The sequence below is a fragment of the Protopterus annectens genome, chromosome 6.part1 (assembly GCF_019279795.1).
Source record: "Protopterus annectens isolate FY-2018-M chromosome 6.part1, PAN1.0, whole genome shotgun sequence".
In the NCBI taxonomy this organism is placed as follows: domain Eukaryota; kingdom Metazoa; phylum Chordata; order Ceratodontiformes; family Protopteridae; genus Protopterus; species Protopterus annectens.
In genome coordinates this window covers 486396490-486415649 of record NC_056738.1, presented here as the reverse complement: position 1 = coordinate 486415649, position 19160 = coordinate 486396490, and the positions used below count along the sequence as shown (strand labels likewise).

The following is a 19160-nucleotide window of genomic DNA, read 5'->3' as shown; positions in this document are numbered from 1 at the left end:
GCCAGTCGGAGCGACCGGAGGGACGGATGAGAGTGCCCCGACGGATTGGATAACAGATCCGGCACTGGGTCCAGAATCAAAGGGCCCTGTACCGTATACTTCTGAAGAAAGGGGAACCAAACCTGATGGGGCCAATGTGGGGCGACCAAAATCATGTGGCACCAGACATGAAGGGCCTTCTGAATCACCCTCGGGAGAAGGGGAATCGGGGGGAAGGCATAAAGCAGACCCGGGGGCCAATTGTGGGCTAGAGCGTCCCTGGGAGACTGTCCCTGAGAGGGTGTCAGAGTGAAGAACTCTCTGCACTTCGCATTGTTGGGGCTGGCGAACAAGTCACAACAAGGGAGGCCCCATTTGGCGAAGATCTGCGCAGCCACTCTGTTGTTGAGGGACCACTCGTGGGGCAACAGGAGAGTCCTGCTGAGCCTGTCTGCAATGGCACTGGCTTTTCCCAGAATGTGCGTGGCTACTAGGAAACGTCGAGAGGCTATGGCCCAGTGCCATACTCTCATGGCCTCCCTGCAAAGAGGGTAAGGACCTGGTTCCGCCCTGCTTGTTTATGTGCCAAACTACCGACATGTTGTCGGATAGAATCGCAATAGTACCTTGGGGGAGAGCATGATGAAGGGCTTGTAAAACCAGAAGCACCGCTCTCATTTCCAGGATATTGATGTGAAGGTGCGCTTCTCAATCCTGCCACGTGCCTTGGACAGACCTGTCCAGATAATGCCCCCCCCCCACCCTATCTGGGAGGCGTCCGTGGTCACTGTGGCAACAGGGTGCTGAAGGGCGAAGGGACGCCCCCGGTCCAGGTTGGACCGACATAGCCACCAACGGAGGTCCCGACGACAACTGTCCGTAATCAGAACCAGGTGGTTCAGGGGGAGTTCTTGGTATGACCATTGAACTGATAATAGCCATTGGAGCACCCGCATGTGCAACCTGGCTAATGGTACTAGGAGGATAGTTGCAGCCATCGAACCCAATAACTGAAGAATCTGTCTGGCAGGAACTCGAGATTTGGGTAACAAATTTTGGACCTGTGATTGTAGAACCTGAATTCTGTCTGATGGCAAAAATGCCCGCATCGTTCTTGTGTGTAACACTGCGCCTATAAAAGTGATACGCTGAGATGGCCGCAGCACAGATTTTTTCAAATTGAAAGTGATTCCTAGCGAGAGACCCAAGGTTACTGTGGCCATCAACGCTCGAATCAGTAGATGCTTGGAGGTGGCAGTGAGGAACCAGTCGTCGAGATAGGGAAACACCTGGAATCCGAGAGTTCTCAAGTGAGCTGTTACCACTGCCAGACACTTGGTAAACACCCTGGGGGCTGTGGTGAGACCAAAGGGCAGTGCACGAAACTGAAAGTGACTGGTTCCTAGGCGGAAGCGTAAATAACTCCTGGACTCCTGACGTATCAATATGTGATAGTAAGCGTCCCTGAGGTCTATGGAGCACATCCAGACATCCTTCTCCAATAACAGGAGAATGGACTGAAGGGTGACCATCTGGAACTTGGACTTCTTCACTAAACGATTCAAAAGGCTGAGGTCCAAAATGGGCCTTACGTCCCCTGTCTTTTTTGGCACCAAAAATAATCTTGAGTAAGTTCCTGATCCGATCTGGTCGGCGGGGACGGGCTGGATGACCCCTGTGCTTAGCAGCTTTGAAACTTCTACGACTGCCAGATCCCGTTGACTGGGTGTTACGTCCGGGATTCTCCTTGTAGGAGGAGGGGGCTTGAAAAAGGGGATGAGGTAACCTCCGGTTACAATGCGAAGCACCCACTGATCCTTGGTTATCGATTGCCAAGCCTGTGGGTGTTTCGCAAAATGACCCCCGACCAGCTCCGGAGAAGCACAGCCGGGCCACATCCTAGGGACGTTGAGGGTAGGAGGAACCACGAAAGGAGTCGCGGTCTCCAGAGTTACGGGGGCCTCTGCCACCTCTAGGGCGGCATCTTCTTGAACCCCCCCCCCTGCCTCTGGAGGGGGGAATCACTCGGTGGAGTAGAGAAAACCTTTTGGGCTTTTTTGAACCACATTTTCCCTCCTCTCTGGCCCTTGGGATAAGGTCTAGACTGAGCGAAAAAACGGGCCCCAACGGCGGTCAAGGTCTTTCCCTCCTGCTCGCACCGAGTAAGCGTGTCCTTCACCTTGGGTCCAAACAAGGAAGACCCATCAAAGGGGGCGTCGGCGAAGGAAGACTTAAAAGCCTCCGCGAATGGACACAAGCGTAGCCAGGCTTGTTTCCTAAGAGCCACTCCTGTGCCCACTGCTCTACTCGCCCCCTCGGCTGCATAGGAAATGAGCCTCATGGACGAGTTAACAATGGAAGTTAGGGTAGTCATCTGGGCGCCTACAGTCTGTGCTAACGCCTCAGGAAGGTTACCCGCAAGGAACTCTCCTAACTCCTTGAGGAGGTCCCTTTGGAGCCCTGTAAAGTGACAAAGACAGTTCAGCGACCGCATGGTAAAGGTTGCTGAAGAAAGGGTACTCTTCCCGTACCTATCCATGCTCCTAGAATCCTTATTAGGAGGATGAATAGATGTCGAAGCCTCTGCCACGTCCTGCTGAGTGGCAGATGCCACCACCATAGCATCAACTGCAACGCCCTTAGTAAGGAATTCCTTTTGGGGGGGAGCTGAAAGGAACTTATTGCGCCTGGCAGGTACCAGTTCTGCCGTGTCAGGATGTTCCCACACCCTCCGAGAGATAAGGTCCAATAGCTCATCGAAGGGTGGAGACACCCAGGAGGAGGAGGGCTGGGCCCCGAAGGCCTTAAGGAAAACTGACTCCTCAGCGGTAGGGGCTTTGGATTGCCAATCGCCTCTCTGTCTCAAAATCTCAAGGATATCTGAGAAAGAGACGTCATCCGAGGACAATTTAGGGGACCCCTCCGCATCCTCGAGGTCAGTATCTGAAGTGACGGATTCATCTTGGGAATCAACGTGCTTCCTCATACACAGTTTCTTCCTTGGGGGTTCATCCGAAGCAGACTCAGAAGGACCCCCCGGAAGAAGGGAACCCCCCAAGGGGGTATCCTCAGGCCCTGGGGCCCCACTGTCGTGGGAAAGAATGTCTCCAGAGGCACCAGTACCCAGAACTTGGGATGGAGAGGTAGAAACTTGCTGAACCGGCAAGGCCATGGCCAGCGCACTCCTCATGGCCTCAAAAGCAGACCCTCCAGACTCCGCGGAGGGCACTTGCTGAGAGACCACGGAGGTACCGGGAATGCCTGCGGCAGATGCTCCGAGGGGAAGACTGGGCATCGAAGAGGCGAGCTCTACAGTGTTGCCCTCGGCCCACGCCGATGAAGACCCGGTACCAAACCCTGACACCGAGGACAGGGTAGGAATGAAAGTCGGAGCAGAAAAACTCCGAGGGGGTCCCTGCTCTGACTGGACGATTCTGCTCCGTTCTACCTGCACCAACTCCAACGGCTCCAAGGAGGTCGGAGGAGGAATCAAGTGTACGGGAGGTAGAATCGGCTCCGAAGCCGTGTGGGCCGGAGCCGAGATCATTTTAGTAAAGGCTGGGGACTGGAAAGTACAGTTTTGTACCTACCATAAATGTAGATGTTCGAGGATCCACATTGCTGCAGTCCTAACTATTGGGGTAGTCTGCTGTCCAGTCGGCCCGAATACCAGAGTATATGGCTGACGTCGGTCAGGGCGCATTAGACTGACGTCAGTACGTCAGGGTACTAATGCGCATGACCGACGTCATATCCTCAGTCTTTTCTTGCCCCAGATGTCAGAAGACCCTAAAAAGACAAGGCCCAATATACCTGCACCAGAAATATGTACAATATATACAAAAATATATACAAAAATATCAGCATATAACCTCACCTACACAACCACCCCTAAACACAGAGGGGAAGGAGGGAGAATTGGACTGCAGCAATGTGGATCCTCGAACATCTACATTTATGGTAGGTACAAAACTGTACTATGTTCTTCACTCCACATTGCTGCAGTCCTAACTATTGGGTAGAATCCCAAAGCAGAGGTAAGGGAGGCTGGCAAATCATAAAGAAGCAGGAGCTGACAACATGCCTTGCAAAATAGCTGTGGCAAAACCAGCCCTAGACTTAGAGTAGAGAGGAAGGTGATAATGCTTAGAGAAAGTATGCACTGAACTCCAAGTAGCTGCCTCCAAAATATCCTTAGTTGCCACCCCTTAGAAATGCTGTTGAAGTGGCAGTAGCCCTAGTGGAATGAGGCCTAATCCCAGCTGGAATCTCCTTGCCATGATGGGAATAACAAAATGCAATGCAAAACCCAATCCACCTAGAAATAGTTTGTTTTGACACAGGCTTGCCCTGAACTCAAAGCAAAAGAAACAAACAACTGCTGAGACTGCCTAAAATCCTTAGTCCTGCTTAAATAATAACGCAATTGCCTGTGTACATCTAAAGTGTGCAAAATCTTTTCCCCTTTATTTTGGGGGTCTGCATAAAAGTAGGCAAATGAATAGTTTGGTTTAAAGCCACACTAGAAACCACCTTAGGCATAAAGGAAGGATTAGTACGTAATGATACCCTATCCTTATGGAAAATCAAAAGGGCTCTACTGCCATAAGGGCCTGCAACTCAGACACCCTTCTTGCAGAAGTAATAGCCAACAGAAAAGCAGTCTTCCATGACAAGTATTTCAATTCAGCAGTAGCCGCAGGCTCAAAAGGTTGTAGAGTAAGTTTTTCCAACACAAAATTGAGATCCCAAGCAGGAGTAGGAGCTCACGTGGGGTCTTATATTCTTTGCCCCTCTAAGAAACTGCTTGAACAAAGGATGCGAAAACAATGGTGGGTCACAATCATAGTGAGCTGAAATTGCTGCAGCATGAATCTTAATGGAAGAGAAGGACAAACCTTTGTCCAATAACTCAGTAAGATATTGAAGAGCCACACTCAAATTAGGCTCAGAAATCTCCAAATTCTTTGCTGTACTCCAAAATAAAACCTCTTCCATTTTTCTCATGACACTTTCCTTGTACTAGGTCTTCTAGCTTCCATAATCACATTTAAAACTTGTTGAGGAAGTTGAGACCTGCTGTGTTTCAACACAGAATATGCCAGGCTGTTAGATGAAGAGAGTGAAGCTTGACATTGAGCAGATGACCGTCCTTCTGAGATAACAGATGTGGAATCAAAGGTAAAGGCCATGGAGGCTTCCTTACCAGACTCCTCAGTAGTGGGTACCAGTGTTGCCGAGGCCAATCTGGAGCTATCAAAATCATCCTTGGCTTGTCTTGTCTGACCTTTAAGAGCACCTTTGGAAGAAGAGGCAGAGGTGGAAAGGCATACACATGAAGATTTTTCCAACTGAAAGAAAGAGCATCCACTTTCCAAGCTGTGTGATGAAACCCCTTTGTGCAAAACTTTGGCAGCTGGTGGTTTAGTGGAGAAGCGAACAGATCTATGTCTGGAGTTCCCCATGACACTGTCAATTGTTGAAATACATGAAGATCCAGTTTCCACTCGTGGGGATCCATGATTTGTCTGCTTAACACATCTGCTAAGGAGTTCTGTGCTCCCGGCAAAAACCTTGCCTGAAGAGTTAGTTGCAAGCTGAGCGCAGTCTCCCATAAAATCATTGCTTGCCTGCATAGAGGATAAGAATGTGTTCCCCCTTGTTTGTTGATGTACCACATGACAGTTGTGTTGTCTGTTAGAATCAACACCTGCCCTGGAAGAAGTAACTCCTTGAAAGCCATTAATGCAAACTGAACTGCTAACATCTCCTTCATGTTGATATGTAGATGCTGTAGTCTGGCAGGCCACTTGTCTTGTATCCACTTTCCATTTAGATGAGCTCCCAAGCAATGTCCGAGGCATCTGTCGTTAGAATCTGACTCGCCTCTGGCCGGGTCACAGAGAGTCCCTTGTTTAGGTGACATTCCTGAGCCCACCACAAAAATTCTGTTTGAAGGCAAGGTATTATTTGAATGACAGTGTCCAAATCCTGGCAGTGCTGTGTCCATACATTTTGAGATACCATTGCAGCTTCCTCATATGCAGTTTGGCATTGGGAAGCACCAGAATACAAGATGCCATGAACCCTAATGCTTGAAGGACTGTCCTTGCAGTCAGCACGGACTGATGAGATAGTTGATGGAAGTAAAGGGATAGACTCTTTTGTTTGTCCTGGGTTAAAAAGGCCATCTGGGCTGCTGTATTCAGTCTCACACCCAGAAAGCACATGTCTTGAGAGGGTACTAGACTGGACTTTATTTCGTTCACAGAATACCCTAGGCATCTTAGCACTGCTATAACATATTCCAGATGCTGTAGAAGGTCTTCCTTTTCTTGAGCCAGAATCAGGCAGTCGTCCAAGTAAGGATAGATTTGAATTCCTTTTAGCCTGAAGTAAGCTATCACTGGAGCCAGAACCTTTGTGAATACTCAGTAGATAAGCCAAAGGGCAATGCAGAGAACTGATAATGAGAATTTCCAGCTCGAAACGCAGATACTTCCTGCAACTTAGTCTTATAGGCACATGAAGGTAAGCTTCCTTGAGATCTAAAGTTACCATCCAGTGATCTTTGCCCAGCAGAGGTAAAAGCTGTTGTAACGTCAACATCTTGAACTTGGGAATGTCCAGATAAGTGTTGAGGATAGATAAGTCCAAAATTGGTCTCCACGTGTTCCCCTTCTTTGGTACTAGGAACAGGCGAGAATAAAATCCTAGGCCCCTTTCTGATACAGGGACTGGCTGAATGGCCCCTATTTGGAGTAACAGAGAAATTTGCTTGTGAGCCTCTTCCCTTTGTGGAGGAGGAACATCTGGCATGCCTTTGAAAGGGGGCAATGTATGGAAATAAAACCTGTAACCGTGGTGAATGATATCCAACACCCATCTGTCTTGAGTAATTAAATCCCAATTTTCCTTGAAAAGAGACAGTCTTCCTCCCAAAGGAGCTGCCAGACGAGAATCTACTGGCAGCTGAAAAGGCAGGTCATTGGGTCTGTTTACGAAAGGACTGACCCCTGCCCTCACCAGAAGTCTGAGCAGGTGAACTTCCTGTTCTAGGCCTAAAAGAACCTTGAGCTCTGCCCCTACCACGTCTAGACCTACCCCTAGACTGGGAATCATAAGCAGGATATGTCCATCCCTTAAGTAGGCCAATTTCTACTAAACTTCGGTGGCTGCACCTGCAAAAAATCTTTAACAGTTTGCATAGACTTAGCTTTGTCCTCCATTTTCTTTAAAACTGCTTCCACAGGCGAACCAAACAACACATCAGACTGTAAAGGAGCATCCAAAATCCTCGTCTTAACATGCTCAGCTAAATTCTGATCCCTCAACCAGGCATGCCTGCGAATAACAGAACTAGTGGCAGCCACCCTCGAGGAGGCCTGTACAGCATCAAAACCACATTGCAAAGAATGTTTACCCACTTGTTCAGACACATGAACTAAATCCAGCAACTCTTTACACTCAATACCTTCCGCCAAAGCATCCACCTTAGATTTCAGTTGTGAAAGGAGATAATTTTGATATTTTAGCATGTGAAACTGACAATTCAACGCCCTCATGGCTAAAGTGGAAGAAGTATACACTTTCTTTCCCCATCTATCCAAAGCCCTAGCCTCTTTATCAGTGGGAACAGGGTTTTTAACCACAGAGGCCTTAACACCTTTAGGTCCCTGAGAAACAGTTTCCGGGTCTGCCCTAGGACTCTTAAAAAGATACTTATGAGCTTCAGGCACCCTATAGTACCTATCAGGTTTAACAGGAGCAGGAGGCAAAGAAACAGGGTACAGGGAATCCTCTGCAAAACATCTTCCACCACATTCAACACAGGAGGTATAGCTAAGGGCCTATGCTGGGGCAAAAACAAGAATTCCCTATGCCTTTTCCTGCATTCAGACTAATCCTGCCCTTCCCATTTAAAGTGCTCCCTCATGGAATGCAGAGTCTCTGAAAATGAGAAATCCTCAGGAGGAGACGCTGTAGGAGTGGAATCATCCACATCAGAATCAGAATAAGGAGGATACTCCTGCAAATCTTCCGCAGAAGACTCAGAAGCCTCTGAACACTGATCAAAACTATCAAACTCAGGTTCCACCCTAGGCCTCTTATCAGGAGGGGGCATAGAACCTCTAATCATAGTAATCAAATCTTCTGCCATTTTAAGCATATGTTTCTTAGGCACAGAACCTGAAGTGCTAGGAGAAGCCCCCACTGAAGCTAAACTTGGCCTACCTCGCAAAGAAGTTTTAGAAACAGAAGGAGAGGCCCTAACTACCTTGGGAAGAGAGGGAAGAACAGTTACCTGAGAAGCCCCCTCAGCCTGGCCTACCTCCTGAGAAGGCACATCCTGTAACAGTAAAGTCTCTGCCTGAGACTCCAAAGAAACTCCTGGCAAAACCTCTGGCTCCACTGAGTTTTCTAAAGAACCGACGCCTGGGACTGCCGGTTCATCAACCCTAGGCTTCGCTGTTTTGTCCTTGCGCTTCTTGGGAAGCGGCCGGAGCATCCGACGGCATTTTATAATTGCAACGCTTCCCAAACACTAACCTGGCACAGTCTAACCGTCTCTTAATAGTGCGTTTGTTAAACCTAGCACAAGAGCGCATCCAACAACGCCGTGCTCAGGCCCTAAACAAGGTATACACAAGGTATGGTAATCCCTATGAGGTATCTGTTTCCCACAAGAAATACAGTTATTCACTTTTTCTGACATCCGTTAAATACTGAGGCAAGAAAACCAAAATGTTCCCCAACGGGTACTTAGCCAACTCTGATTCGGTCTGAAACTCCGACTTCAGAAAATTTCAGAACGCCAACCTGCACTCGCAAAACTGCTTCTGCATCGGACCATGCGGCAAAAGACTGAGGATATGACGTCGGTCATGCGCATTAGTACCCTGACGTACTGACGTCAGTCTAATGCGCCCTGACCGACGTCAGCCATATACTCTGGTATTCGGGCCGACTGGACAGCGGACTACCCCAATAGTTAGGACTGCAGCAATGTGGAGTGAAGAACATCAGCCTCTGGATAACCCTATCCAAATCCGAATCAGATAACCTAGAGGATTTGGAGGAAACAGATTGGTGCCGAGAAGACTGCCTCGGCTCCGATAAAGCAGGGGACCGGCACCGAAAAGGTTCCAGCACTATCGGAGCCGAGACCGGGACCGGCTGCAACAGTGTCGGCGCCAAAGGGGAAGAGTCTGAGCTGTACACCTCCAATGGCTCCGAGATCAATGGAGCCGAGGAAGGTGATTGGCCTCTCGATGCACTCACCTGTGGCTCCGAAACCAATGGAGCCGAGGGGAGAAGCACCGAGGCAGACCCTTCAGCCATCGGCTCCGAAGCCATTGGAGCCGAGGAAGAAGACGTCGAGCCTTGTTTCTTAGTTGTCGGGTCCGACGGACTGGTCGGAGCCGACGATCTATGCTTCTTAGGAGTCAGGTCCAACGGACTGGTCGGAGCCGATGATCTCTTCTTTTTGGAAGCAGGTGAAGAAGCTAAAGCTTCTTCAAAGGAAGGCTTAATCAGGCCCCTTAGAATCAATTTGTTTTTTCTCTCCTGGAGAACCCTGGAAGAGAAAGCATGACGCACACTACAGGTATCTTGTAAATGTTTGGGCCCTAAACAGTACACGCAGACAGCATGGCTGTCCGTAATAGACATCTTATAATTACATTTTGCACATTTTTTGAAACCTGACTTTTGTTCCTTGGACATAGTGACAAGAAAAATACAGGTAACTTACAATAAGGCCAAAAACAGTAACTGGAAAAATGGGCTAAAGCCCTCTAACTTAAACGGGCTTAGCCCGACACAACAGAGAGAGAGAACTACGCGGGCTAAAGCCCTCTAACTTAAACGGGCTTAGCCCGAAACTAATTTAGTCACAGCACAACAAGAAAAACAAAGATAAGCATACAATAAGGGCAAGAGCCCTCTAACTTAAACGGGCCTTGCCGGTACACAAGTAGCGCGAACTAGAAAGACTAAAAATTAAATTTTCATGAAACTAAACACAAACACTCACAAAGCTGTTAAAACCGCTGTTTGTTGAAATACTGACAGAACCCCTAGTCAAAAACGACCCAAAGGTCAAGAAAAAATCACTTGGCTCCAGCCAAGTCGAGACCACGTCCGGCTTGAAAAGCGGCAAACAAGATCTGGGGAAGTAGGTGTGGTGCATTATGGGATAAGGGGTAGCCCAGCCAATGAGAGACTTCGTTCTAGTCTATAGTGGCCGAGTCGGAGCCGACGGATCGGCTCCGAACCCATCAGTTATGAATGTAGGCGAGATGGATCCCATACATCCATCCATAAAAAACTAGGGTCACTTTACAGAATAAAAGCCTTCCTAACCCCTCCAGCTAAAATTGTCATAGCTCGCTCTCACCTTCTTTCAACCCTTCTGTATGCATCCCCTCTACTCTCGAATTTAAACAAGACTGTCCTTAAACTCTCAATTTGCTACAACCACATTGCCAGGTTTGCCACTGGGCTGCCTTTTAGGACACATCATTGCATCAATCTAAACCAGCTTGGGTGGCTTGAACTACCCAGCCTAATCCAGTATAACCAACTGATTATGGCCTATAAAATCCTCTATAATCCGGACAATACTCCTGCACTTAAAAATATTATCACCCCCTGTAACAATCCTAGACTGCTTCAATCCTCTAACAAACTACTAATTCAGACTAGCAAAATTAATAACACAGCCAGTGATTCTCTTTGCAAACTCTGTAAGTAGATCCTGGAACTCTCTTCCAGCTGATATTACCTTACTTTCCACCTTAGGTCAATTTAAAACTAGACTCAAACAACATTTGTCACTTAACTGGCTATGCCAATGTATCAAGCCTGGCTAACTCTCTAGAATGTGTAAAAATCTGTTAACCAGTTTACTGTGTAAATTAATTTAATCCTGACTTGTGCTCAGGATTAACTGTAACATGTGGAACTTGTTTAACTTGCTTACTTATGTAATCTCTGTAAATAGTCGGTTTGTAATATGTAATGCTGGTATTATGTAATGCTGTATCTGCTTACCCTTGGAGCTTTTCTCCCTGGGCCTCCGCTGAAAATGGACATGCATCCAGTCGGACTATCCCAGTCAACAAATGTAAAATAAAATAAATAAATTATCCAAAGCAAACTGTCCAACATTTGCTGGGTAATCTACTTGCATCTATACAAGCGTCATCTTCCCAAACAGTGCCCCTCACTTGCTTCAAAAGCTTAAATGCAAGGTGTTCCACCATTCCCCACAGATGTTAAATTATAGGCTCCTTAATAGTTCAAGGGCCATCATTTGGATGGAGGACTGCTGAGAGCACTTCAAGTAAACCAGCTCTAGCTCCAACAGTCTGGTGTGATTTTACAGTTCAAAGAATACCTGTGACATTTGACAAGGGATGCTGGTTAATAGAAGCTCCCTTCAAATACATCACTGGTTAACTCTGAGTACTTTAAAATGCAAATTGAATCCACTAAGAAACCGTTAATCACTGCTATTGCATTAGCTCTGGTGTAATGAAACTGTACAGACTGTACATTATTTTACTTCACTGTGCCTCACACTCACTTAATTTCTTATGGCACGGACCCATTCATTGTAAATTAACTGCACACTTGTTGCCCATGGGTTTTATCAAGTAAGAGGTCTTATAAGCAGTCCATCTACCCCAGCTGAACAAATATAAAATGTTGGTGTGTAAATGTGTCACTGCCTTTGCCCCAAAATCCTCAGTCTCTTCAGTTACATATTTAGTAAATTAAACCATCTTGATGCTATTAAGAAGAAATTAGTTCTCCAAGTGCCACATAGCTGATTCTCTGGTACTTCAGAGCAATTGATGGACTGATAATGCTTGCATATGCAGTCTTGTACAGACTAACATGGCAAGAAACAGCTGAATAAGGTGCTGGATGACATACCTTTATACTACTAACGCCCTGACGTCAGACAGTAAGGATATCCACCAGCTGGGGGATAGTTAAAGACTCTCTTATTCAGACCAGCCACAGGCTTCAGCACAGCAGATGTTCCAAGTCTTAGTACTGCAACATGGACTACAATAATCATCAAATAACTAATGAAAGCACTGACTCTTTTACTACTGACTTCCAAGAAATGACCTACCAGAAAATGGAAATCAAAATCAAACAACTGTAACAATGGAATACTGCAAAGGAGGTAAGAGAAGTGGAGATGGGATCTTTAGAAAAGGGAAGAGAAAATTTCAAAGAAATAAATGAAATCTGAAAAGAAATAAATGGAATCTGTGGGAGAACAAGCAGAATAATGACCAGTAGGAGTAAGGTTTAAGGGAAGGCAGGAATTAAGCAATTTATGTAATGCTGGAGTGAAGGAAAACTGTTAGGAAAACTTAAGTGTACTGCATGACAATAACAAAAGAAAATGTTACTACTATTTGTTGCCTTTTATATTAATATAAATTGTGCCATTTAAAATGTGATGATTTAATAAAATTGTTTAAGGAAAGGGAAAGAACAAACAGGAAAATAAGTTCTAGTAAACTACTCTAAAGAGCAATTTTTAAATGAAGAAAAAGTTGCTTTCTAGTTTACATTTTAATAACAAAAATGAGAACTAACTTACTGATCAAGCTGTCCTCTCCTTCATATACAGTCTGCTCATTGTCGCTGTCATCAAATTTTATATCCTTAAACCAAGATGGTTCAGAGTGTCCCTCTACAGAGTTCACAGAATCACTATCAGGGGATGGTGTTTCAGAAAAGTCAGTGTTCTGGAATTACAACAAATAAGCAGTGAACTAGTAGTATAGAAATATGAATCTTTCAGTTGTTAAACAGTAACATTAGGCATTCAATAAACATTAGTGCAGCATGAGATTCAGCTTACTACACAGAAAAGCATTGTTGCTACAAAGTCTTCATTTCTAGTATCTAGCACATATATAGTGATGCCTTCTACTGAAGCCATCACTATCAAGATACAGCTGCAAATTAATGCAATAGCTTGAGGTGACAGATGTGCTACAATATACATTATAAAATAGAAACAAAAATATTAAGGTATATTTTATATATTACGCTTCTTATCTTAAAATACTTTACACAGAATTCTTAAAATCAGTACTACAAAGCAAATGATGTGGCAGCAACTCGTATGGTTGCAGTTAGCAGATGTAGTCACCAGTTTTACGAACATGTGGTTTGGCAAGACTCAAGGGAAATTCTCTTTCCCTTTTCATAAAGGCATTAATTTGCTTACTAACATGTTGACACCCAAAAGGACAGCATCAGGACTGCTAAATAAGGACCTTGATTTAATGTCCTATCAGAAGAAAGGCATATCTCATTATTACATATCTCATTATTACAACACCCCAAATACAACTATCAGATGCCAGTGTTTCAGCTTTGACCTCAAGCCCTAATTTCGGATTAAAGCTCAAAAACCTTCAGCTTCAGATGTGTGTGTGTGTGTGTGTGTGGGGGGGGGGTGATACCAGCTATAGCACACTGACAGATGAATACCAGAAATACTACTACTATGATTAAAATGATGTGGCAAATTAAATCCCAATCACTGGTATTACTTGATAGCATGGATGACTACCAAACTGATCAAATTCATTTGAGACACTAAACGTAACAGAAAAAATCACCTTACTTGGTTCCTAATAATGAGAACTAGGATTTAAAGTAAAATCGTATTTCTAGCAAAACACTATGGGACACTCACAAAAACATATACAAGACAAAAGCAGCCTCATCCGCCCACCCCTGTTGCTGCTACCAGTAAACGTCCGCAGTTGGACAAATACTAGCAAAACTAACAAAGAAAGGTCTAGAGAAAACAAACTTAAATAGCCGAGCAGTTAAAAAAAAAAATTCCCCACACATAAAAAGTGCGATGGGGTACCTCAGAGTTTACTTTCCAAAATATTCATCAGACATTGGTTTGTGAAACAGTAGCTGCTCCACTTCCCTTTATCTTTAAACTTCTGTATGGGAAAGGCTCTATAAAAATGCAACACTTGTGAAGCAACCTGCAGCAAATCCATTTCAATGTTCAGTTTGAGGTAGTCTAGGAAAAAGATGGGTAACATGCCATGATGGTGAAAATGGAAAGGACTTAAATGACTATCAGGAAACATGGCAACATTTCTGCATTATCAGAAAAAATATATTCTACACATTAAGCAGGCAATTCATTTCTTTTCAAAAAGAGCAGAGACGTTGGTGGAGGAGGAAAGGAAACAGGAAGCCAAAATCAGAGAGTGGCTTAACTGAGACGAGGGAAATGCAAGAAGACAAAGAAGCTTGACAAAAGTATATACACTATAACTGGATCCCTTTCTTATCCTTCTGTAGAGAGCAGGACTTGCAATATTTCACAATTCCACAGGGTGTCAAAATCCGCAGGTAAATTCTCACAAACAAAATGTGATGTCTAACATGCAAGGAAAACAGATGGCCCTTTGTAGGTGGAAGAAATGTACAATAATCTAGGAAAGGCAGAAGCATGCTTAGTTTCCATATGTGCACAGTAAGAATACACAGACTACAGGACAAAAAAGAAGAAGGTTCAGACATCAGGGAGGGAAGACATCTATACAGTCCAAATGTAGGCCCAAGGAATGAGGCTCCACCATGCGTACTTGACAGTGAAGCTGCAAAAGGATATTCACTGTCGCAGCTGTATGAATAAGAGGGCTAAACCTCAAAGATTAAACATAGCTTGGAGGAAAGAGACAGACACCAGTCTAATGCACAGCATTTTAAGTCAGATGTTTCAAGAGGCATAAGGATACAGTACAGTCTCAAGCCAAAGCAAACAAAAATGTACTCCACACCTCATTCCATTTTTTGCACATAAGAATAGGCTAACAGAATTGCTATATCAATAAATCCTTTTGCGGTAGGTTGAAGAAACTTTACAGGAAAGGGTGCTAACATTAAATCTCAAAAACATAGAAGAATAAGGAGGCATACAGTAGAACCACACAAAAAAACTCCCCTGCAAAAGGGAAAATGTAGGCAACAATGGTAAATCACTGCATAAGTATCAGCAAAGAAGCAATCCTAAGAGTCACTGTAGTCAAATCCCAACTATATACATGCAGCTACCAAATAAAATAACCATAGCACAGCAGGAATGGAGGTTGAGGCTTGCCAGCAGAAATTGTCATTATTTGTACATCTGTTACAATGAATATCCTCACAGAAACCACTATGCTGTAGAAAATAGTATAAATGCATTGTAACATCAAGCAATGTACCCTCTACTGCCCCTACTGGATGGATGCACTAAACCACACTCTGCAGGAAATCCCAAAACAAATCCTGCTTAAAGGACCACTACATGCTTCTTCAGAAGTTTCCTCCTTTCAAAAACGTTTTTTCTTCCCTATCATTGGACCATTGCACCATAGACCATACACAATGCTACAGAAACTAACAATTTTGACTGTTTTCCATTACCCTGTTCTTAGAACTCCGGTACTTTCAGCCATCTTTAAGGCTATGCCATTCTTGCAGAAATGTGCGTATGGGCGTTGCAAAGTCTCAGTAATAACGCCCTTTGATTTTTTTATTCTTGTTTTGTGTGTTGCTGTCCAAGGACCACCCACAAACCTCCCTCCTCCGTTCCTTTCGCCCTGGAAACATCCCCGCTAATTTCATATGCAGCAGATAGTTTTACTATGGAACTATTCTGCTCACCCTAGTTGTTGGGCGTATCTATTTTGTTGAGGGATCTTAACTGAACCTTTAGTAAGGAGAAGATAGTTATATCCTGGGAGTATGTTTTTATTCTTTTAGTACAGGTATGTTATTAGCATCCTACACCGTCTTTACAGTTTTGTTGGCTGGCATACACTTACCGTTCGCTGATAACATTTGGTAAAAGTTCTATACTGCTGATTAGGATGTTCTTAGTTTTTAAATGGAGAGTGCAAAAGATGGAGCCTTCAGAATACTTTTTCTTTTTTCATCACTTTTGCAAAGTGTTAACTTCAAAACACACAGCTATGTAACTTACATGTGCATTGGTTAAATGTACATCGGTAGTTTTGAGATTTCACTGAACTTGCTTGTAGAAACTTTAATGTCTTTGCTATTACTTGTGTGTGCATATTTTATGTCCACTTTCTAATTGTTTACAAGGAAAGCTGTCAGTGAGTTCTATTGGTAGTAATTGTTGCTAAAAGAAAGTTAAATAAAAAAAACAGAAATTACAGATGCAGAATTCATGTCCCCTGTTATACTTCACCTATTAGCCACGTAGTTTAAGTAACACAGGCACGCATTAAATGTTCCCACTGAAAGCTAGAGACCCCAACAGAAATATACTCTGCACCTCGTAAATGTACAGTAAGTGTTCAGTATGTCAGCACCTATATATCAATGTAGCTTTATTACACTGCAGGATTGTAAAGAAATTAATAAAATCAGATGTACTGTGACACTTTATATATATATATATATATATATATATATATATATATATATATGCTTATCCGTTACGTAAGGAACGAGTTATGATCCTTCAGTGATGTTAATTGTGGTATTCATGTTTGAAGGTAAAAGTAATTTTTTTCTGATTTGCAGAGTAATCTTCGCTGTGTATTTTTTTTTTTTGGGGGGTGGGGGTGTTGGAGATGAGAAAAATAATGAATTACAACAGTGGCTTTACCTAGCATGCCGTAACAACAATGACTGCAGTGCTGCTCAAATCTTCAATTCTGCCTTTGCTTGATTACTCAAGTGTTTTGATTTTATTAATATTAATAGTACTTGAATGATTTTTTCAAGCAATTTCTTAACAAGTATAGTGTTGCTGAAAAAAAAAAAAAAAAAACACTTTGCACCAATTCTTGCCCCCCCCCCCCCAAAAAAAAGAAATTGCATCTTGTTTCATCTTGAGTTTTACCCTCAGCATATTGGCTATCTTATTTTTATTTTGAACACCACAGATTAGTGCAGCTGAATATTTTCTGGATATCCTGAGTGGATGATTACTGTTAGTTGTCACATACAGTCATGCTGACGTTCAAACTATCACTTACCGTTATTGAAATATGTGACTGAGTGAGACAAAAAGGGGGAGGATCCTTGCCCTTACTGATCATAACCAGCTAAGAAACACAATAAATCTTAGGTTTAGCTGCTGAACTACATGACCATTCTTTACAAGCATACTTTTTTTTGTGTATTCTCATTTGCAGATTTAAAATAAAACGGTAATCTACAGACCAATGTACCATTGAACTATATAAAAAATAGATAAGTACCCTGGCATTCCAGGCAAGAGTTCTTCATAAGTTTAACACATCTTTACATCTTTATAGTTTTAATGTTGTTAATGCTGATTACAGAAACGGCAACCAGCAGAACAATTAACTGTAGCTAAAAACAGCTATGTGTTAATGCCTTGACATTCCAGGCATTCCAACCAGGAGTTCTTCTGCATTTAAATTTCGATTCCTTTTGACACTCTTAGTAATAGTTTTAAATGTGTTAATTCACGGGAAAAAAACAGTTACATACAGAGCAATAAACTATAGCTACCTCAAAAAATAATGTGCCCTAGCATTCACCATAACTAACTTCTTACATTATGCACCTTTCACAGTGGCACTAATGTGAAATTATTTTAATACTGTTAATGGTTATCAAAATTAATACAATATTATAGAAACAAAATAATGACTGGGAAGTATGAGTGGTGAATTTCTGTGCATTTCAGGTCACTAAACAGAATTTCTGTCTCTTAAAATAACTTAGTGCTCCTGCTTATTTGCAGATGCTTTATTTCTTTTGCCAAATCATTGTATTTGTGCTTTGAGCAGCTTGCAATACTGAAGTATTAAGATACAGTAGAGAGTCGATTATCCCAACTAATTGGGACCTAGGGTAGTTTGGATAATCAAACTGTTCGGATAATCAAACATTTAAACTAACCGGATTAAAAAAAAACTTCTAAAATCTTCTATTTTCTGCATGCAATGCATTGGAATTTATAAATTCCAGAAAACGTTGAGCAAGAGAGTTGGTACTTGAGTAGTTTTCCCAGTTAATGGTGGGGTAGTTGAAATCACCCATTATTAGGGTGTTGGGTTGTACCTTAATATTTTCCAGTGTATCAAGAAATGAGGAGTGGGAATCCTGGGGCATGGTGGGGGATCTGTAGCAAGTTACAATTTAGATTGCAGTCTTGCCCAGAGTTAGTTGCACTTGGATAATCTCCGATGCATTATGCTGAGCAACTAGCCTGGAGATGTGGATATCCTTAATGAATATGGACACGTCTCTGCCTTTAGTGTTTCAGTCCAGCTTAGGTGGCCGAATGGTGTGGTATGAATTATAGCCTGATAATGCAGGGGTGCTCTCTAGAGCCTTGAACCAGGTCTCGGTTACTGCACAGATGTCAATGTTCTCCTTTTTAAGGAGTGCCTCGAGTGAATGCATTTTGAGGTTTAGACTTCTAGCATTGTGTAGCATTACCCTCACATTTTTCTTGCTTGTACCTGTTAAGGTCGTGAACTTGTCATTTGAACTTTGCCTAAAAAAGGCACTATAGGGGTGGCAAGAGCCTTAGCCAGTATATGGAATCCCAAGGGCGACAGGAGCAGGCCATCTCTGGCAAAGCATCGTGGTCTGTCGATAATGTCATCCCAGGCAGACAAATACTGGATCCCCTTAGAATGACACCAGAAGCTTAGCCAATTGTTGAAGTCAATCATTGTGTCCTTGTACTGTGGTATCATTCTGGGTGATGGTAGGATGCTATTCAGGGCTAGGGTCATACCTGCCTGGGCTACAAGATTGGAGCGGTCCTCTGTCTCTTTTCATGTAGTCCAGGGAGGTATGTCTCAGGTCATTCACACCAACATGGACAATGACAGAGTCATACTTGTACTTGTTGTGGAATGACCTGAGTGCGTGCGTTATGTGGCGAATCCTGGTACCCAACAGGCAGCTGACAGTAACTTTCTCCTTGTTTAGCCTGGTGAGTGAAACATCAGTGTGCCTGACTATAGAGTCACCTATGACTAGAGTGTTGGGTATGTTGTTATGCCTTATGGGCTGTGGTTGAGTGACGCACTGAGTTTGTGGGCTATGTGTCATTTGGGTTGTGTTGGGGGGTGGAGGTTGCATGCATTTCTGCTTTGGAGGTCTCT

The 19160-nt window shown here is 43.7% G+C and overlaps 1 protein-coding gene across 1 annotated transcript in view; it reads right to left on the bottom strand.

Moving 5' to 3' along the window:
* The window catches only part of PIKFYVE (phosphoinositide kinase, FYVE-type zinc finger containing), a 3858188-nt gene that overhangs the window by 2892470 nt on the left and 946558 nt on the right, over nt 1–19160 (bottom strand). Inside the window, 1 exon segment of the mRNA XM_044075403.1 lies at nt 12608–12755. Coding sequence (XP_043931338.1) covers nt 12608–12755 — 148 coding nt within the window.